This window comes from Coregonus clupeaformis, chromosome 36, assembly GCF_020615455.1.
Source record: "Coregonus clupeaformis isolate EN_2021a chromosome 36, ASM2061545v1, whole genome shotgun sequence".
NCBI lineage: Eukaryota > Metazoa > Chordata > Actinopteri > Salmoniformes > Salmonidae > Coregonus > Coregonus clupeaformis.
Genome location: NC_059227.1, coordinates 40,666,037 through 40,688,861, shown reverse-complemented (window position 1 = coordinate 40,688,861; position 22,825 = coordinate 40,666,037). Strand labels below are relative to the sequence as shown.

At 42.8% G+C, this 22,825-nt stretch overlaps 1 protein-coding gene across 2 annotated transcripts in view; it reads right to left on the bottom strand.

Annotated features, from left to right (window-relative positions):
• Window positions 1–22,443, bottom strand: part of LOC121552402 (homeobox-containing protein 1) — a 39,478-nt gene extending 17,035 nt beyond the window's left edge. For both annotated transcript variants that reach the window (XM_041865303.2, XM_041865304.2), the window contains exons 1-7: window positions 22,246–22,443; window positions 11,140–11,787; window positions 7,147–7,232; window positions 3,232–3,342; window positions 2,668–2,821; window positions 2,037–2,119; window positions 454–549 (exon numbers count right to left, since the gene is read on the bottom strand). In XM_041865303.2, the coding sequence (XP_041721237.1) occupies window positions 454–549; window positions 2,037–2,119; window positions 2,668–2,821; window positions 3,232–3,342; window positions 7,147–7,232; window positions 11,140–11,787; window positions 22,246–22,286 (1,219 nt within the window). In that variant the 5' untranslated portion in view covers window positions 22,287–22,443. The remainder of the gene's footprint in view (window positions 1–453; window positions 550–2,036; window positions 2,120–2,667; window positions 2,822–3,231; window positions 3,343–7,146; window positions 7,233–11,139; window positions 11,788–22,245) is intronic.
• Between the last annotated feature and the right edge of the window lie 382 nt (window positions 22,444–22,825).

Genomic DNA, 22,825 nt, shown 5'->3' with positions numbered 1-22,825 from the left:
CCAATGACAGAGACCCAGCGCCCCCAGCCCATGTTACCAATGACAGAGACCCAGCGCCCCCCAGCCCATGTTACCAATGACAGAGACCCAGCGCCCCCCAGCCCATGTTACCAATGACAGAGACCCAGCGCCCCCCAGCCCACGTTACCAATTACAGAGACCCAGCGCCCCCCAGCCCACGTTACCAATTACAGAGACCCAGCGCCCCCCAGCCCATGTTACCAATGACAGAGACCCAGCGTCCCCCAGCCCACGTTACCAATGACAAGACCCAGCCCACGTTACCAATGACAACAGACCCAGCCCACGTTACCAATGACAACAGACCCAGCCCACGTTACCAATGACAACAGACCCAGCCCACGTTACCAATGACAACAGACCCAGCCCACATTAACAATGACAACAGACCCAGCCCACATTAACAATGACAACAGACCCAGCCCATGTTACCAATATTAGCACGTCTCTTGATCTCCTTTCGTCGGTTGGCGAACCAATTGTACACTTTAAGAGACGTAACTCTCTCCAGGTCCGATAGTTTCTTCCCTGAAATAAAATAACATTCAGGAGATTAGACAACTCCAGATTATTATTCTAGATTATTCCAAACAGTAAATTATATTGCAAAGAACACTGAACAAAAATGTAAACGCAACATGTAAAACGTTGGTCCCATGTTTCATGAGCTGAAATAAAAGATCCCAGAAATGTTCCATACACACAAATCTTATTTCTCTCAAATGTTGTGCACAAATGTGTTTACATTCCTGTTAGTGAGCATTTCTCCTTTGCCAAGATAATCCATCCACCTGACAGGTGTGGCATATCAAGAAGCTGATTAAACAGCATGATCATTACACAGGTGCATCTTGTGCTGGGGACAATAAAAGGCCACAAAAATGTGCAGTTTTGTCACACAACACAATGCCACAGATGTCTCAAGTTTTGAGGGAGCACGCAATTGTTATGCTGACTGCAGGAATGTCCACCAGAGCTGTTGCTAGAGAATTTAATGTTAATTTCTCTACCATAAGCCGCCTCCAATGTTGTTTTAAAGAATTTGGCTGTATGTCCTACCGGCCTCACAACCGCAGACCAGGTGTATGGCGTCGTGTGGGCTAGCGGTTTGCTGATGTCAACGTTGTGAACAGAGTGCCCCATGGTGGCGGTGGGGTTATGGTATGGGCAGGCATAAGCTACGGACAATGAGCACAATTGCATTTTATCGATGGCAATTTTAATGCCCAGAGATACTATGACAAGATCCTGGGGCCCATTGTCGTGCCATTCATCCGCCGCCATCACCTCATGTTTCAGCATGATAATGCACGGCCCCATGTTGCAAGGATCTGTACACAATTCCTGGAAGCTGAAAATGTCCCAGTTCTTCCATGGCCTGCATACCCACCAGACATGTCACCCATTGAGCATGTTTGGGATGCTCTGGATCGACGTGTACGACGGCGTGTTCCAGTTACCGCCAATATCCAGCAACTTTGCACAGCCATTGAAGAGGAGTAGGCCAACATTCCACAGTCCACAATCAACAACAGCCTGATCAACCCTATACGAAGGAGATGCGTCGTGCTGCATGAGGCAAATAGTGGTCACACCAGATACTGACTGGTTTTCTGATCCACACCCCTACCTTTTTTTAAAGGTATCTATGACCAACAGATGCATATCTGTATTCCCAGTCATGTGAAATCCATAGATTAGGGCCTAATTAATTTATTTCAATAGACCAATTTCCTTATATGAACTGTAACTCAGTAAAATCATTGAAATTGTAGGATGTTGCATTTATATATCTTTGTTGATTTGTACATTTACATTTTGGTCATTAACATACTCCCATCCAGAGCGATTTAGAGTTAGTGCTTTCAACTTCAGGTTGCCAGGTAAGACGGACAACCACATATCACAATCATAGTAAAACATTCCTTAATAAAGCATCTACCAGCTAAATCAGTGCCAGTAAGAAGAGCCCAGTGTAAGAAAGGTACAACAGTTAGGTGGTCGGAAGGAAATACCTGGTTTCTGGATGACAGCGTTGCAGGCGTTAGAGATCTCCTCTCTCTTAGCTTCGTCAGGGTACTGGTTGTCATTGAAGTAGCTGAGGAGAAGAGGTGGCCATCTCAAAACACAGATTTAAACTGCGTCACAAATGACACTATTCCCCAGGTAGTGCACTACTTTAGACCAGGGCCCTCGCTCCTCCCTATCCTCACCCCCTCACCCCCTCCCACTCTCCTTCTCGCTCATCCCCTCTCTCCTCTCCCCCTCTCTCCTCACCTCAGTCCCCACCTCTCTCCTCCCGCCCTCCCCACCTCTCTCCTCCCGCCCTCCCTCTGCGCTCTCCCCTCCCTCTGCGCTCTCCCCTCTCCTCCCCTCCCTCTGCGCTCTCCCCTCTCCTCCCCCTCCCTCGCGCTCTCCCTCTCCTCCCCTCCCTCTGCGCTCTCCCCTCTCCTCCCCTCCTCTGCGCTCTCCCCTCTCCTCCCCTCCCTCTGCGCTCTCCCCTCTCCTCCCCTCCCTCTGCGCTCTCCCCTCTCCTCCCCTCCCTCTGCGCTCTCCCCTCTCCTCCCCTCCCTCTGCGCTCTCCCCTCTCCTCCCCTCCCTCTGCGCTCTCCCCCCTCACCTCACTCCTCTGTCCTCAGTCCTCACCTCTCCATCACAGCCAGACATTCTTTCCTCCAGGTAAAACGACTTCCTCTGCGTAGCCGGAAGATTCCTGGGGCGTTGCTTAGAGGGGGCATGGTCTGTCTCCACTCCATTTCCTCCAGAGCCATGGGGGAGTGGCGCATGTTTAGAGTGGCACCTGGAAGAGCCAATAGCAGGAAAGTATTAAGTCACAACCTTTATAACATGTCTCGTATTCACTAGACACCAAATTAAACCAAAGAGGCAGAAAAAGGAGGTACTATCTGAACTTCCTTCCAAATAGAAACAATTGATTTCATCCCAAAATGTAGAATGTTTTGAAACCTTTTGCTGAAATGAATAGGACCCAGCATTGGAGCGGTATTCCTCAGGGACTCCCAAAGTGATCCCTGCCGTATTAGAGGTGGGATTGAGAAGGACTGTGTGTGTGTGTGGGGGACTAGTTTGGGTTGGGTAGAGGCAGCCAGTCTCTCCATAATAAGTGTGAAGTTAATGCTGAGTAATTTGGCAGAGTTCCATAGAGGAACGTGATTCAGCAGAGGACAAGGATGTTACACACAGGAGTACCTGGGGTGGTCTTCTCTAGCTGGTACCACTGGTAGAAAGCCCTCTTCTTCTGTTCACTGAGGTCAGAGCCGTGTTGAAGCAACCAATGAGAGATCCTGCTCTGACTGATTCCTGGAACCCACACACACACACACACACACACACACACACACACACACACACACACACACACACACACACACACACACCAGGTTAGAGAGGCAGTAGTCATAACAACCAATAATAGTGCACCATAATAGTGCACCTGCCAGTAAGACTCTAAACACACAGTATAGATATATAGTATACAGTAGTTTCTATAGCTACCAGTGAGATACACACACATCCAATATATAGTATTACTGTCACCTGCCTGTGACTCTACACACAGCTGTAGTTATTACTACTATAGCTATCACTGTCTATATCACTACTGTAGCTATCACTACTATAGCTATCACTGTCTATATCACTACTGTAGCTATCACTATTGTAGCTATCACTGCCTATATCACTACTGTCGCTATCACTACTGTCTACACACAGCTGTAGCTATCACTACTGTAGCTATCACTACTGTAGCTATCACTACTGTAGCTATCACTACTGTAGTTATTACTACTGTAGCTATCACTGTCTATATCACTACTGTGGCTATCACTACTGTGGCTATCACTACTGTGGCTATCACTACTGTCTATATCACTACTGTCGCTAACACTACTGTCGCTAACACTACTGTCGCTATCACTACTGTCGCTATCACTACTGTCGCTATCACTACTGTCGCTATCACTACTGTCTATATCACTACTGTCGCTAACACTACTGTCGCTAACACTACTGTCTATATCACTACTGTGGCTATCACTACTGTCGCTATCACTACTGTCGCTATCACTACTGTCGCTATCACTACTGTCTATATCACTACTGTCTATATCACTACTGTCGCTAACACTACTGTCGCTAACACTACTGTCGCTAACACTACTGTGGCTATCACTACTGTGGCTATCACTACTGTCGCTATCACTACTGTCGCTATCACTACTGTCGCTATCACTACTGTCTATATCACTACTGTCTATATCACTACTGTCGCTAACACTACTGTCGCTAACACTACTGTCGCTAACACTACTGTCGTTATCACTACTGTCGCTAACACTACTGTCGCTATCACTACTGTCGTTATCACTACTGTCGCTATCACTGTCTATATCACTACTGTAGCTATCACTGTCTATATCACTACTGTAGCTATCACTACTGTAACTGTCGCTATCACTACTGTCGCTATCACTACTGTCGCTATCACTACTGTGGCTATCACTACTGTGGCTATCACTACTGTGGCTATCACTACTGTGGCTATCACTACTGTGGCTATCACTACTGTGGCTATCACTACTGTCGCTATCACTGTCTATAGCTATCACTGTCTATATCACTACTGTCGCTATCACTACTGTCGCTATCACTACTGTCGCTATCACTACTGTCGCTATCACTGTCGCTATCACTACTGTAGCTATCACTGTCTATATCACTACTGTAGCTATCACTGTCTATCACTACTGTGGCTATCACTACTGTGGCTATCACTACTGTAGCTATCACTACTGTCGCTATCACTACTGTCGCTATCACTGTCTATATCACTACTGTCTATATCACTACTGTGGCTATCACTACTGTGGCTATCACTACTGTGGCTATCACTACTGTGGCTATCACTACTGTGGCTATCACTACTGTGGCTATCACTACTGTGGCTATCACTACTGTGGCTATCACTACTGTGGCTATCACTGTCTATAGCTATCACTGTCTATATCACTACTGTGGCTATCACTGTCTATCACTACTGTAGCTATCACTGTCTATATCACTACTGTAGCTATCACTACTATCTATATCACTACTGTAGCTATCACTACTGTGGCTATCACTACTGTAGCTATCACTACTGTAGCTATCACTACTGTAGCTATCACTGTCTATCACTACTGCCTCTTTACATCACTAATGTAGCTATCACTGTCTATCACTACTGTAGCTATCACTACTGCCTATATACATCACTAATGTAGCTATAACTACTGCCTATATCACTACTGTAGCTATCACTACTGCCAATGTACATCACTACTGTCGCTATCACTACTGTCGCTATCACTACTGTCGCTATCACTGTCTATAGCACTACTGTAGCTATCACTGTCTATATCACTACTGTAGCTATCACTGTCTATATCACTACTGTCGCTATCACTACTGTGGCTATCACTACTGTCGCTATCACTGTCTATAGCTATCACTGTCGCTATCACTACTGTCGCTATCACTACTGTCGCTATCACTACTGTCGCTATCACTACTGTCGCTATCACTGTCTATAGCTATCACTGTCTGTAGCTATCACTGTCTATATCACTACTGTAGCTATCACTGTCTATATCACTACTGTAGCTATCACTGTCTATATCACTACTGTGGCTATCACTACTGTGGCTATCACTACTGTCGCTATCACTGTCTATATCACTACTGTGGCTATCACTACTGTGGCTATCACTACTGTGGCTATCACTACTGTGGCTATCACTACTGCATATATATATATATATATATATATATATATATATATATATATATATATATATATATATATATCTACATATCTACTGCCTATATACATCACTACTGTGGCTATCACTACTGTGGCTATCACTGTCTATAGCTATCACTGTTTATATCACTACTGTGGCTATCACTGTCTCACTACTGTAGCTATCACTGTCTATATCACTACTGTAGCTATCACTATCTATATCACTACTGTAGCTATCACTACTGTGGCTATCACTACTGTAGCTATCACTACTGCCTATATACATCACTAATGTAGCTATAACTACTGCCTATATCACTACTGTAGCTATCACTACTGCCTCTTTACATCACTAATGTAGCTATCACTACTGCCTATATCCATCACTAATGTAGCTATCACTACTGCCTATATCCATCACTAATGTAGCTATCACTACTGCCTATATACATCACTAATGTAGCTATCACTAATGTAGCTATCACTACTGCCTCTTTACATCACTAATGTAGCTATCACTAATGTAGCTATCACTACTGCCTATATCCATCACTAATGTAGCTATCACTAATGTAGCTATCACTACTGCCTATATACATCACTAATGTAGCTATCACTACTGCCTATATACATCACTAATGTAGCTATCACTAATGTAGCTATCACTACTGCCTATATACATCCACTAATGTAGCTATCACTACTGCCTATATACATCACTAATGTAGCTATCACTAATGTAGCTATCACTACTGCCTATATACATCACTAATGTAGCTATCACTACTGTAGCTATCACTACTGCCTATATACATCACTAATGTAGCCATCACTACTGTAGCTATCACTACTGCCTATATACATCACTAATGTAGCTATCACTACTGCCTATATACATCCACTAATATAGCTATCACTACTGCCTATATACATCACTACTGTAGCTATCACTACTGTAGCTATCACTACTGTAGCTATCACTACTGCCTATATACATCCACTAATGTAGCTATCACTACTGCCTATATACATCACTACTGTAGCTATCACTACTGCCTATATCACTAATGTAGCTATCACTAATGACTATATACATCACTAATGTATCTATTACTAATGTAGCTATCACTACTGCCGCTATCACTACTGCCTAGATATGTCTAGTTAAACAAAGGCTATTCTATTTAATTTGATGTCTGCGTTTGACATAAATCTGATTGCTGTGTGAGCCTTGTTGTGGGAGGGGTTGTCAATTATAGTGGAAGCTTCAAGGTCTTACTGACCTGGGCCACCACAGTGTGTTTGTGTGTGTTACTGACCTGTGACCTGAGCCACCACAGCCTGAGAGATTCTCCTGTTCCCCAAGAACGACTTGATCTCCTCCTTCACAATGCTGCTGTCTCTCCTGTGTACACACACACACACACACACACACACGACAGTGCATAACTAGGCTAACCATAGTGTTATTGGATATATATATATATATATATATACACACCGTATTTTCCGCACTATAAGGCGCACCGGAGTATAAGCCGCAGCAGCTAAATTGAATGATGTGTACATATATAAGCCGCACTGGACTATAAGCCGCAGGTGTTTTAATGTTTAATTACCATATGTAAGGGTTCGTGCACAGAGGGGATTGTCGGGAAAGAGATGGCTGCTTGAGGAAGCTCCCATTTATTAACATTTCAATCATCTCGCTCTCGTAATGTCTGTCTTGCTCTCGTTCTGTCTCTTGTTCTATCTCTCGTACCACTCTCGGTTCCACTTTTACTTTTGCACGCTACCTGTCTCACTCTTTTCCGGCCTCCAGCTTTTCCTGCTTGAGCCCGCCGCTTAAAAGGTGGGGTGCGCGGACCGGTCATATAGTCCATAGAGTTAAAGTTGGTTGACTGTAACCTGTAAAATCCATAGATTTAGGAGGTCTTCTAGTGGCCGTTAGCTGTAAAAATCTAGCCGCACCGTTTTATAAGCTGCAGGGTCGAAAAATTGGAAAAAAGGCGCGGCTTATAGTCCGAAAATTACGGTGTGTATATATATATATATATATATGTATATATATATATATTACACACACATACATACATACATACATACATACATACACTGCTCAAAAAAATAAAGGGAACACTTAAACAACACAATGTAACTCCAAGTCAATCACACTTCTGTGAAATCAAACTGTCCACTTAGGAAGCAACACTGATTGACAATACATTTCACATGCTGTTGTGCAAATGGAATAGACAACAGGTGGAAATTATTGGCAATTAGCAAGACACCCCCAATAAAGAAGTGGTTCTGCAGGTGGTGACCACAGACCACTTCTCAGTTCCTATGCTTCCTAGCTGATGTTTTGGTCACTTTTGAATGGTGGCGGTACTTTCACTCTAGTGGTAGCATGAGACGGAGTCTACAACCCACACAAGTGGCTCAGGTAGTGCAGCTCATCCAGGATGGCACATCAATGCGAGCTGTGGCAAGAAGGTTTGCTGTGTCTGTCAGCGTAGTGTCCAGAGCATGGAGGCGCTACCAGGAGACAGGCCAGTACATCAGGAGACGTGGAGGAGGCCGTAGGAGGGCAACAACCCAGCAGCAGGACTGCTACCTCCGCCTTTGTGCAAGGAGGAGCAGGAGCAGCACTGCCAGAGCCCTGCAAAATGACCTCCAACAGGCCACAAATGTGCATGTGTCTGCTCAAACGGTCAGAAACAGACTCCATGAGGGTGGTATGAGGGCCCGACGTCCACAGGTGGGGGTTGTGCTTACAGCCCAACACCGTGCAGGACGTTTGGCATTTGCCAGAGAACACCAAGATTGGCAAATTCGCCACGCCACTCTTCACAGATGAAAGCAGGTTCACACTGAGCACATGTGACAAACGTGACAGAGTCTGGAGACGCCGTGGAGAACGTTCTGCTGCCTGCAACATCCTCCAGCATGACCGGTTTGGCGGTGGGTCAGTCATGGTGTGGGGTGGCATTTATTTTGGAGGCCGCACAGCCCTCCATGTGCTCACCAGAGGTAGCCTGACTGCCATTAGGTACCGAGATGAGATCCTCAGACCCCTTGAAAGACCATATGCTGGTGCGGTTGGCCCAGGGTTCCTCCTAATGCAAGACAATGCTAGACCTCATGTGGCTGGAGTGTGTCAGCAGTTCCTGCAAGAGGAAGGCATTGATGCTATGGACTGGCCCGCCCGTTCCCCACACCTGAATCCAATTGAGCACATCTGGGACATCATGTCTCGCTCCATCCACCAACGCCACGTTGCACCACAGACTGTCCAGGAGTTGGCGGATGCTTTAGTCCAGGTCTGGGAGGAGATCCCTCAGGAGACAATCCGCCACCTCATCAGGAGCATGCCCAGGCGTTGTAGGGAGGTCATACAGGCACGTGGAGGCCACACACACACTACTGAGCCTCATTTTGACTTGTTTTAAGGACATTACATCAAAGTTGGATCAGCCTGTAGTGTGGTTTTCCACTTTAATTTTGAGGGTGACTCCAAATCCAGACCTCCATGGGTTGATACATTTGATTTCCATTGATTAATTTTTGTGTGATTTTGTTGTCAGCACATTCAACTATGTAAAGAAAAAAGTATTTAATAAGATTATTTCATTCATTCAGATCTAGGATGTGTTGTTTAAGTGTTCCCTTAATTTTTTTGAGCAGTATATATATATATATATATAAAATAATAAACAACATATGCGATTTAACAGACCCTTTTAAAGTCCACAGCAACTTAGTCTTAAGTATATACATTTTCAAATGGTTGGTCCCAGCGGGAATCAAACCCACAATCTTGGCGTTGCAAGTGCCATGCTCTACCAACTGGGCCACAGACAACATTAGTTTGCTGTGTAAAATATGGACCTGTGTTTCCACTATCACATACAGTGCCTTCAGTATTCATACCCCTTGGATTATTCCACATTTTGCTGTTTTACAGCCTGAATTTAAAATGGATTAAATATTTTTTTAAATCTCACCCATCTACACAAAATACCCCATAATGACAAAGTCAAAACATGTTTTTAGAAATGTTTGCACATTTATTGAAAATGAAATACAGAATTCTCACACTTGCATAAGTATTCCCACCCGAGTGAATACTTTGCAGAAGCCCCTTTGGAGCAATTATAGCTGTGAGTCTTTCTGGGTAAGTCTCTAAGAGCTTTCCACACCTGGATTGTACAATATTTGCTCATTAATCTTTTCAAAATTCTTCAAGCTCCATTTTCAGGTCTTGCCATGGATGTTCAAGGCGATTTAAGTTAAAACGGTAACTCGGCCACTCGGGAACATTCACTCAATTCTTGGTAAGCAACTCCAGTGTAGATTTGGCCTTGTGTTTTAGGTTATTGTCCTGCTGAAAGGTGCATTAATCTCCCAGTGTCTGGTAGAAAGCAGACTGAACCAGGTTTTCCTCTCGGATTTTGCCTGTGCTTCGCTCAATTAATTTCCTTTTTTATCCTGAAAAGTCCCCCAGTCCTTAACGATTACAAGCATACCCATACCATGATGCAGCCATGGCCTTTTAGATTTGATGATGTTTAAATGTTGAAGTTGAAATGGTGCTGGAATAGCAGAGGCAGTGATCCTGTTGTCTTTGTGATGACTTGCGGTAACGCCGTGGTTCTAATTAGTGAACTGTGAAACGTTAAGTTGCTTGACCATGCTGCAGGTCATGTAACTGATTGTTACATGGAATATTTGCTTTGTGGACATCAGACAGATGTTGCGCTCCGGTTTTGTGATTAAACAAAATGTACAGTATGTGTAGTTGAATCTCTCTCTCTGTCTCTGTCTCTCTCAACCTGAGGGAGATTTTACTGTAATTCTTTGTATCTGCACAGTTCTTTCAGTTTTTGTCAAATTTGCCATGTGGTTGTTAGCCTGACCGCTGGGCTCTCAATCGGTTCATTAAGCTCAGGATCAGGATGGTCAAACGAGGCTGTGTTGTATCAGATCAGCAAGACAGCCTTAAATCGTGAAAGTGGTAGCCTAAATGTTGTCATGCTTTTTTAGGTGTGATTGATATAGTCCTGATGGTGGTGGACTGCTGTATAAAATTACATATTGAATAGGATCCCTGTTAGCCTGGGTACCATTCTGTTAAACTTTCATTTCACTCCTTGTACTCCATATCATGCCAAATCCTTGCCACTCCTATGTTTGGCATGACACGGAGTACAAGGAGTGGAAAGTTAGCACAAAAAAGGGTTCTGGATTTCAGGCTAGATCTCTATAGGCTGGTGTGACTTTGACCCCGCCTTGACCCCATCATCACTGACCTCATGAGCTCCTCCACCTTGTCATCGATGTCCAGCTCCTCCTCCGTGGCCTCGAACCCGAACGCCCTGGCGGCCGCTGCGCTGTTCACAGGGTATCGCGGCGGTGAGAGCTTCCCATTGGGCGTCGCCACCAGGCTGTCCCGCCCCCCATTCTGCGCCATGGTGACCAGCGACACTGGGGAGGGCAGGATGGCGGAGGGCGGGCCGGGCGGTGGGGAGGTGTCGTAGCTGTTGCTAGGGGACGGGGACAGCCCCCCGCGTGGTGAGAGATACTGGGTGTGTGTGGCGGTAGAGTTGGTGGAGGAAGAGGCCAGGGCAGTGTTGGTAACATTGCTGCTCCCACTACCACTGGTGGCATTATTATTAATAACACAGGAAGAGGATGATGTAGAGGAGGTGGTGGCGGCAGAGAGAGAGGCAGTGTTGTTGTTGTTGGTGGTGGTGCAATTGGGGTCTGACACAGAGCTGCTTGCTCCTCCCCCATAGGAGGTGCGACGGCCAAACTTGTCCCCGTGCTCGCGGTCCAGCCGGTCTAGGGTCTCCATGGCGTGGAGGATCTCCTGCTTGGTCATGCCCGTACGCCGCAGCCTCTGGAGCAGGTCGATCTGCTCGATGGTGAAGCGAGGCTCGTCTGTGTAATGAGACATCCTGAGGGAGGGAGGGAGAGAGAGAGAGAGATGAGAGAAAAAATAAAGTGAGAGGTGAAGGGGATAGAAGGCATGAGGGAGAGAGGAAAGAGAACGGGGGAGAGAGTGAGGAGGAGGGAGAGAGGAAAGAGAACGGGGAGGAGGGAGAGAGGAAAGAGAACGGGGAGGAGGGAGAGGGAAGAGAACAGGGGAGAGGGAGAGAGTGAGGAGGAGGGAGAGAGGAAAGAGAACGGGGAGGAGGGAGAGGGAAGAGAACAGGGGAGAGGGAGAGGGAGAGGGAAGAGAACGGGGGAGAGGGAGAGAGTGAGGAGGAGGGAGAGAGGAAAGAGAACGGGGGAGGGAGAGGGAAGAGAACAGGGGAGAGGGAGGGAGAGTGAGGAGGAAGGAGAGAGGAAAGAGAACGGGGTAGAGGGAGAGAGTGAGGAGGAGGGAGAACAGGGGAGAACAGCAGCAATAGCAGTCACCTTGAAAGCAGCAGCTGATGCTCTCAATCATTCTGCTATGCTTTAAGAGCAATAACAAATGCACTTCCCCCGCTGTATGATTTCCTATAGGCTAAGCATTTCTCTGTTTGGTTTCCTATAGGCTAAGCATTTCTCTGTTTGATATCCTATAGGCTAAGCATTTCTCTGTATGGTTTCCTATAGGCTAAGCATTTCTCTGTATGGTTTTCCATAGGCTAAGCATTTCTCTGTTTGGTTTCCTATAGGCTAAGCATTTCTCTGTTTGATATCCTATAGGCTAAGCATTTCTCTGTATGGTTTCCTATAGGCTAAGCATTTCTCTGTATGGTTTTCCATAGGCTAAGCATTTCTCTGTATGGTTTCCTATAGGCTAAGCATTTCTCTGTTTGATATCCTATAGGCTAAGCATTTCTCTGTTTGGTATCCTATAGGCTAAGCATTTCTCTGTATGGTTTTCCATAGGCTAAGCATTTCTCTGTATGGTTTCCTATAGGCTAAGCATTTCTCTGTATGGTTTCCTATAGGCTAAGCATTTCTCTGTATGGTTTCCTATAGGCTAAGCATTTCTCTGTTTGATATCCTATAGGCTAAGCATTTCTCTGTTTGGTATCCTATAGGCTAAGCATTTCTATGTATGGTTTTCCATAGGCTAAGCATTTCTCTGTATGGTTTCCTATAGGCTAAGCATTTCTCTGTATGGTTTTCCATAGGCTAAGCATTTCTCTGTATGGTTTTCCATAGGCTAAGCATTTCTCTGTTTGGTTTTCCATAGGCTAAGCATTTCTCTGTATGGTTTCCTATAGGCTAAGCATTTCTCTGTTTGGTTTTCCATAGGCTAAGCATTTCTCTGTATGGTTTTCCATAGGCTAAGCATTTCTCTGTTTGATTTCCTATAGGCTAAGCATTTCTCTGTTTGATATCCTATAGGCTAAGCATTTCTCTGTATGGTTTTCCATAGGCTAAGCATTTCTCTGTATGGTTTCCTATAGGCTAAGCATTTCTCTGTTTGGTTTTCCATAGGCTAAGCATTTCTCTGTATGGTTTTCCATAGGCTAAGCATTTCTCTGTATGGTTTCCTATAGGCTAAGCATTTCTCTGTTTGGTTTTCCATAGGCTAAGCATTTCTCTGTATGGTTTTCCATAGGCTAAGCATTTCTCTGTATGGTTTCCTATAGGCTAAGCATTTCTCTGTATGGTTTTCCATAGGCTAAGCATTTCTCTGTATGGTTTCCTATAGGCTAAGCATTTCTCTGTATGGTTTTCCATAGGCTAAGCATTTCTCTGTATGGTTTCCTATAGGCTAAGCATTTCTCTGTATGGTTTCCTATAGGCTAAGCATTTCTCTGTATGGTTTCCTATAGGCTAAGCATTTCTCTGTTTGGTTTTCCATAGGCTAAGCATTTCTCTGTATGGTTTCCTATAGGCTAAGCATTTCTCTGTATGGTTTTCCATAGGCTAAGCATTTCTCTGTATGGTTTCCTATAGGCTAAGCATTTCTCTGTATGGTTTTCCATAGGCTAAGCATTTCTCTGTATGGTTTCCTATAGGCTAAGCATTTCTCTGTTTGGTTTTCCATAGGCTAAGCATTTCTCTGTATGGTTTCCTATAGGCTAAGCATTTCTCTGTATGGTTTCCTATAGGCTAAGCATTTCTCTGTTTGGTTTTCCATAGGCTAAGCATTTCAGTGTAGTAGAGATCAATAGAATCATAACCAGGCTGCAGCACATTTTCCATCTTGTGAGGCATTGGCCGGTAATGTACGACTATTGACTAGATCTGATCAATGCTTGCACTTTACATCCCTAGTTCTAGAACCACCACACTACTACAGTACAGCCTGGTTCTAGAACCACCACACTACTACAGTACAGCCTGGTTCTAGAACCACCACACTACTACAGTACAGCCTAGTTCTAGAACCACCATACTACAGCCTAGTTCTAGAACCACCATACTACTACAGTACAGCCTAGTTCTAGAACCACCACACTACTACAGTACAGCCTAGTTCTAGAACCACCACACTACTACAGTACAGCCTAGTTCTAGAACCACCACACTACTACAGTACAGCCTAGTTCTAGACCCACCATACTACTACAGTACAGCCTAGTTCTAGAACCACCATACTACTACAGTACAGCCTAGTTCTAGAACCACCATACTACTACAGTACAGCCTAGTTCTAGAACCACCACACTACTACAGTACAGCCTGGTTCTAGAACCACCATACTACTACAGTACAGCCTAGTTCTAGAACCACCATACTACTACAGTACAGCCTGGTTCTAGAACCACCATACTACTACAGTACAGCCTGGTTCTAGAACCACCACACTACTACAGTACAGCCTAGTTCTAGAACCACCACACTACTGCAGTACAGCCTGGTTCTGGAACCACCACACTACTACAGTACAGCCTGGTTCTAGAACCGCCACACTACTACAGTACAGCCTGGTTCTGGAACCACCACACTACTACAGTACAGCCTAGTTCTAGAACCACCACACTACTACAGTACAGCCTAGTTCTAGAACCACCATACTACAGTACAGCCTAGTTCTAGAACCACCATACTACAGTACAGCCTAGTTCTAGAACCACCATACTACAGTATAGCCTGAATTTGCTTTTTTAAAGTCTGCTGCTATTTAGGCTGAGTCAGGGGTAGGCTAGTAAACCATTATTAAACCATCACACCTTTGAACCTAACTGCTACTAGCTACAGTCCTAAACAATTTCAATCATGTAGTACAACTTACTTTTCTAATCCATAGCCCATCAATAAGAGTTATGCAATAGGACCAAAGCTGAAAAGGTGTTGTGAATGAACAATTTATTAGCAGGATTCTTACCTTTCTCTTTGTTGACAGACAGTTTGCCTAGAGCAGCTGAGGCTCAAATCACTGCTATTGTATCCATTACCTACCCACCTGAGCCTGAGCTATTTACGCAGTTATCTAGGCCATGAGTTAGCGGTTAGCTAGCACAGCTTGGTTAACCATAAGGAGTACAAAGCTAACAAAAAGGTGAACTGCTAGTTAGACCACAAGACATGTTTTTACCACATTGTATCAATGTACGCGTGCGCGCGCGAGAGACCCTTTTGCGTCCCTTTGATATTTTAAGTGGCCTTTAATATAGAACACATGGAAAATTCAATAAGTGATATTTTTGTTTTATACGAATAAGACTTGCTAAAGTTCCAAAATTCTACATTTTCACACGTCCCTCTGACTTCAAAGATTTTAACCACTTAACCCTAGTCTCGCATTGCCATACCTCCAAAATCACATCGTTGATTTTGTATTGCAAAAAAGGTTTGAATGGTCCTCTGGCTTCCAGCGGCAAGATTTTGATTGGATGTTACATTTCAAGAACCCTCCCCCCACATGTCCGTAGAAGGGCTGCTGGGAGTTATGTGCGTCACTGTTTTCTATCCGGGTAGGACACATTTAGTAGAGAGTTATTGCCTATGCTAGTTTGGCCGACAGTCTTCTATTTAATTTTTACTGAAATTGGATTACCCTGGTAAAGTCAACACGTTCTAAACTGCTCTGGTGACACTTTTTCCCCCAAAATACTGTGAAGATTGCCCATTATTTTGTTTTTGGAAGGACCCAAAAAACTGAGGCAGTGGGAGACCCTATTCAAGTAAATAAATATGTTTTTAAAATGTAAAGAAACAATGTATTATTAGCTAGCTAGCTGGCTACAGTAGGTCACGTTGTAGGCTAACTCAACTTTAGCTAGCTAACTTTACACACTATTTAGCTAAGTAAATTAAAATGTCATCAGCTAGCTATCTTGATATAACCATTGTACATTAAAAAAAAACAGTCTCCAAATGCATTTCTAGATAACAACCATGGAAGAGGGTGAAATTGCAGCTCCAGCTGTCAGTAAAGGGAGAGCGTAGGCTACTGAATAGGGCAGGTCATTTTGTGGGAGGACATTACGAGAAGAATCTCCAGTTCCAGTCCCTAGAGGGGAAAGCTTTTGAAGGCAGAAAGATAATAGCAAAAGCTGAAAAACATCGGCCCATCCAGGTATTTTCCGCAGGTGCTGGAGTTGTAGGTGAACTCATGGAAAACAGAAAGGAAAAAAGCCCGCACACCGCTGCTCATGCTCCCAGGTGATATTTATTTATAACAACGTTTCCACCCTTAGGAAGACCTAAGGGTCGAAACAAATATCACCTGGGAACACGAGCAGAAATATCTAGTCAATAGTCGTACATTACCGGCCAATGCCTCACAAGATGGAAAATGTGCTGCAGCCTGGTTATGATTATATTGATCTCTATTACACTACACTTTTATGCCTATACTAGACTAAGGAGATATATATATATATATATATATATAAATGCTTCCGCTCAGTGTTTGAGATTTATTTTAAAACTACAACACACTTACGCACTATTGCACTTTATATACCAGGGTTGGCTGGCCTTCTTTAGTCACTCGTAGGCTCAGTCACTGGTATACTTTTATTTACAAAGCCATTTTGGATTTACTACCATTTTATCTGGGCATTTTTTATTCTTCAGAAATATGGTTGGTACGCCCTTCGTTGGCAGGACTTTATCCTGCTAACTGTTCCAAATGTCCGAACTGAAATTTGGTAAAAGGGCTTTTATGTACTCAGCGCCATGGGTTTGGAATGCCTTACAACATACATTTAAAACTGGAAGAACTTGTCCTGATTGGTGTCTTTAAATCATAGATGAAGGATTTTGAGGCTGATTCCTTGACCTGTCAATGTTTTTTAAATTGCTGTTTTATTATTCTGTTATGCTCCTGTGATTTCTATGGATGTTTGCTAGATGACTTGTAGTTTTTCATGTTGTCTGTCTGTAATTGTGTAATGACATGGTGCTGCCCATCTTGGTCACGACGCTCTTGAAAAACAGATCTCAAATCTCAAATGAGCCCTTAAAAATAGTTAAATAAAAGGTTAAATTAAAAATGAAGACCTAAGGGTGGAAACGTTGTCATGAATAAATATCACCTGGGAGCATGAGCAGAAACATAATAGCAACATAATATTCAGTGCTGTCTAATTTGAGTATAATGAATCCTGTTTCTTTGTGATGTTTTCTGTCCTCAGATATGTAAAGCTGTGAAAGCCTGTTAGCAGATGAAGAGACGTCCCAAGACACTAAGGGTTTATCCTGTATGCCCTGGGTTATATGTGTAGACCTGCATACAGTACCAGTCAAAAGTTTGGACACCTTCTAATTCGAGGGTTTTTCTTTATTTTGACCATTTCCTACATTGTAGAATAATAGTGAAGATATCAAAACTATGAAATAACACATATGGAATCATGTAGTAACCAAAAGTGTTAAACAAATCAAAATATATTTTGTATTTGAGATTCTTCAAAGTAGCCACCCTTTGCCTTGATGACAGCTTTGTACAATCTTGGCATTCTCTCAACCAGCTTCATGAGGTAGTCACCTGGAATGCATTTCAATTAACAGGTGTGCCTTGTTAAAAGTTAATTTGTGGAATTTATTTCCTTCTTAATGCATTTCAGCCAATCAGTTGTGTTGTGACAAGGTAGGGGTGGTATACAGAAGATAGCCCTATTTGGTAAAAGACCAAGTCCATATTATGGCAAGAACAGCTCAAATAAGCAAAGAGAAACGACAGTCCATCATTACTTTAAGACATGAAGGTCAGTCAATATGGAACTTTCAAGTGCAGTCGCAAAAACCATCAAGCGCTATGATGAAACTGGCTCTCATGAGGACCGCCACAGCAAAGGAAGACCCAGAGTTACCTCTGCTGCAGAGGATAAGTTCATTAGAGTTAACTGCACCTCAGATTGCAGCCCAAATAAATGCTTCAGAGTTCAAGTAACAGACATCTCAACGTCAACTGTTCAGATGAGACTGTGTGAATCAGGCCTTTATGGTCGTATTGCTGCAAAGAAGCCACTACTAAAGGTCACCAATAAGAAGAAGAGACTTGCTTTGGACAAGAAACACGAGCAATGGACATTAGACTGGTGGAAATCTGTACTTTGGTCTGATGAGACACAGAGTAGGTGAACGGATGATGGAGGAGGAGGTGTAATGGTGCTTTGCTGGTGACACTGTCAGTGATTTATTTAGAATTCAAGGCACACTTAACCAGCATGGCTACCACAGCATTCTGCAGCGACACGCCATCCCATCTGGTTTGCGCTTTTCAACAGGACAATGACCCAAAACACACCTCCAGGCTGTGTAAGGGCTATTTGGCCAAGAAGGAGAATGATGCAGTGCTGCATCAGATGACCCAACCTCAACCCAATAGAGATGCTTTGGGATGAGTTGGACCGCAGAGTGAAGGAAAAGCAGCCAACAAGTGCTCAGCATATGTGGGAATTCCATCAAGACTGTTGGAAAAGCATTCCTCATGAAGCTGGTTGAGAAAATGCCAAGAGTGTGCAAAGCCGTCATCAAGGCAAAGGGTGGCTACTTTGAAGAATCTAAAATATATTTTGATTTGTTTAACACTTTTTTGGTTACTACATGATTCCTTATGTGTTATTTCATAGTTTTGATGTCTTCACTATTATTCTACAATGTAGAAAATTGTAAAAATAAAGAAAAACCCTTGAATGAGTAGGTGTCCAAACTTTTGACTGGTACTGTATGTTAGCAAATGTATACAAAAATACAGTTAACCATCACACACAATGTATAAACCTATTACAATTGGAGCAGGCCAACCCTGCTGGAGGTCTGCAGGGTTCTGTTTCAGCCCAGCATTAATAATAATAATAAATAATAATAATATGCCATTTTAGCAGACGCTTTTATCCAAAGCGACTTACAGTCATGCGTGCATACATTTTTTGTGTATTTACACAACTGATTCCACTTATCAAACCAAGGATCAGTTGAGCAAGGTTGACCACCACTGGTATGGAGGTTCTCTTGTTCACCTGAAATTATGCTTTAGTAATAATTGTCTACTTGTTACTAATCAATGATCTATTGTTTAGACTAATACAGTGAGGGGAAAAAAGTATTTGATCCCCTGCTGATTTTGTACGTTTGCCCACCGACAAAGACATGATCAGTCTATAATTTTAATGGTAGGTTATTTTTTATTTTTTTTCACTTCTTTGTCAGTGGGCAAATGTACAAAATCAGCAGCGGATCAAATACTTTTTCCCCTCACTGTATGTCTAATCTTCACATACCAGTTAGCATATTTGTACATTTTGAAGTGATGAAGTGTTAATTATTTGAAGTGAAGTGTTTAAAAAAACTTGTTTTTATACTTTTAAAAAGTATTTAAAATGAACTAGTGTCAATGTTGATTAATCACATATCACAGTCCTGCAATAAAGAGGGGAAGGGTTCTGTCTCTAATGTGTCTGTGTTGTATTCTCAAATGAACATTTCCTTTTTGTCTAGTTGTAAGATCTCCAAATCGGTTTTATTTGACTGTCACTCTCAGTATATCAGCTATGTGAATCCATTTTGTAGCTTATCATATGGCATGCGTCACCAATGCACCAGAGGCCTACAGTATGTCATTACTGGCCTAGTGGGCATCTGGCATCTGAAGCAGAGAATAGCTAAACTCACACATTGTTTACATGTTGAGCTATATGTTCTCCATTTAAAATGATACCAGCAGACAATGTATGAGGAAAACCATATACCAGATTTTGTACATGCCTTTTAAGTGCTGACATATAAAATTGTTTAGTACAAATCCAACCCTTGTAATTTAGGTACAGGATGAAAATAAGATGATGACAATTAGGCTACAGGAGATTAGCATCAGCGCTAACATTTTATGTTCATTTTATTTCATTCATTTTAGCAATGTTGCTTACAAAATGATTGCAGTTGTTCCCATAGCAACCAGGTACCGTCTATACATCACTGACCCTGGATAAGCTAGCGACTGGGCTAACACAGCTAACCTGTTAGGTCAATAATGTTGTTTTTATTAAAATTTTGTTGGCTTCATAATCGTGAGAGAAATTGAACTAGCAGCTAACTAGTTAATTATACCTAGGTAGCTTACAAGGTTAGCTGACTTCTCAAAACAAACCCCATTGTGGATTGTCCCACATGCTAGCCTTTACAGACAAATATCACTTCAGAAACGTTAAAATATCTATACGGTCAGCATTGTGTACCATTTCTCTCCCCTTGTTGCAGCTTTACCTCATCTCGAAATAACATAAATGCTGTGAAAATCAGCGTGCTGCAAACGTTTTTGTCACCAGTGCTTGTTTTGTTGAAATGTTTAGTTCATATGGCACTAAATCTGGTGACCAACTTTGGAGCAAGGCGTTTAATTAGTTTGACATGTTGCGAAGCATCACATGATTTACACCGGGTTCCCAGGCTGGGAACGAGGCTACGCTAACTTCACCCCAACATGTCTTCAAGTTTTCACCATCATTGTAAAGCCCTTGTTTTTTTTCCCTTAACAAAGTCATTTCTGAAGATTAAATAAATAATTTTTATTGGTACAACGTAGTAAAAATGTTGGCTAATCACTGACTCGCTACTTGTAGGCTAGGCTGTCTAATTTTTCTCAATATAATTCATGAAGTGTAGCCTAGCATGTGATAAACCTGTGATTTAATGCATTTTTATTGGGTAAGCATTAGAATAAGCCACGTCAACATTTGCAGCCGTAGGCGGTGATATTTCTCTAGGAGCTGATCCGTCGTCAGTATTGTGAATAACATTATAATGTTTAAAAAAGGTCAGATTTGAATGGGGCAAGCTGATCCGCGAACAGCGCTCCCTTTTTACATATCAGTGGACATTGCTCCAATGATGCACTTAGTGACCGTTCTCTGCATGGTGTTTTTTTGCAAACAGATGTTACGATATACCGGTATTATTGCACGGACCGGTTTGGGTTTATACTTTACCTTCTATAACGATATTTGAATGTTTGGTTTGTTAAATGTGATACGCCGTGTGTAACGTCCATTTGTATAGTTTACGTCGCTACTTGAGTCATCTCTCTCTGCTCTCTCAATTTCAATTCAATTTAAGGGGCTTTATTGGCATGGGAAACATATGTTTACATTGCCAAAACAAGTGAATTAGATAATAAACATAAGTGAAATAAACAACAAAAAATGAACAGTAAACTCACAAAAGTTCCAAAATATATCTCTCTCCATGCCGCTTTCCACACAACCTAGCACCGCCCCGCCACTCAAGGAGAGCGTTTGTTGTTGCTCAAGCATGGGACTTGCGTTCAGTCAATGCTGCACATGCAACAATCACAGAGGTATACAAATAAATAAAAACATGGAAAAAAATTACAGGAAAAATTATAATATTACATTAAAAAAAGTACAATAAGGCTGTTTTCATTTTGCTTCTTAATATAAATCGACTAGCGTTCTGTAATTACACTTTGTTTGTGTTTACATCTGCAAACAGCTGGGAGCGTAAATTAGGTCAATAAAGTTTTATCATTCTAATATTTGTATGGTTAAAGCTGTACATCTGCGGAACTCCCAGATTCAATCCCCAAATAATTCACACAAACATTCGTTTACATGACAGTGATTCTGCAATGCATTAGTTACTTCGCTGGCAAATATGGCAAACAAAGGGAGTTGCTACAACTGCTACTGTAGCTGAAAACAGAGCTAGTGAACGTTGGCTAACTACGTTAGCCCTTCGGATAGACTGACCTACTAAGTAAAAATAGACTGGCATAACGACGTTCGCTAACTAGCTACTGCTTTGGTTATTGGCTAGCAAACTCAAAATACAAATTCAGCTATCTGACTTTTAGCCATGCACTTAGCCAGTTAATTAGCCAACGACAACTGTTTCAGTTACATATAAGTGGGTGTTTGGCTATTTTACCAGGTTGCAATATAGCTAACTGCTAATCCACCAATGCACCACTGAAAATAATTTAGCTATAGGCTAGCTAGTTAACGTTAGCTAATTCAAGGTCTAAAGTTAACTAGGTAAATATCACATCTTACCTTAGCTCTTTATCTCGATGTGCCTCTGTACATTTGACCATTTAAATCGCACCACCACAGAACAGTGTGTGGGGAAATGCCACTTATTAACAGTAGCAACAACAACACATCGACCGCCAGATTGTAGTAGGAGTGCTAGATTTCAGTCCCGTTCATACTGTCAAGAGTTTCTAAACCCACAGGCGCAACATCGCGACACTTCCGGGAACGCTTACGAAACATCGCGAGACTTCCTGGAACGCATGCGAGACTTCTGGGAACGCTTGCGAAACATCGCGACACTTCCGGGAACGCTCGCGAAACAGACAAGGTCTGTGTTTGTGAAATCAATGAGAAGTGAACAATTCTTCCCTGAGTTGTTAATTTTCTCGAAATCGAAAGGCACAACCTAGTTTCGAGCCAATGTCTTAGGTAGTTGAACATGTTGTTACTCCAACCTCGTGAAATTGACAAACTGACACATCTTCGTCAAAAAAATATTTTATACCGAAGGAGTGCCAATGATTTGACGGCATGCACATGCCGCAGTTCGGTGCGAGACGACCGTTTGACCAGATAACGTGCTTCTTTCTACGCATGA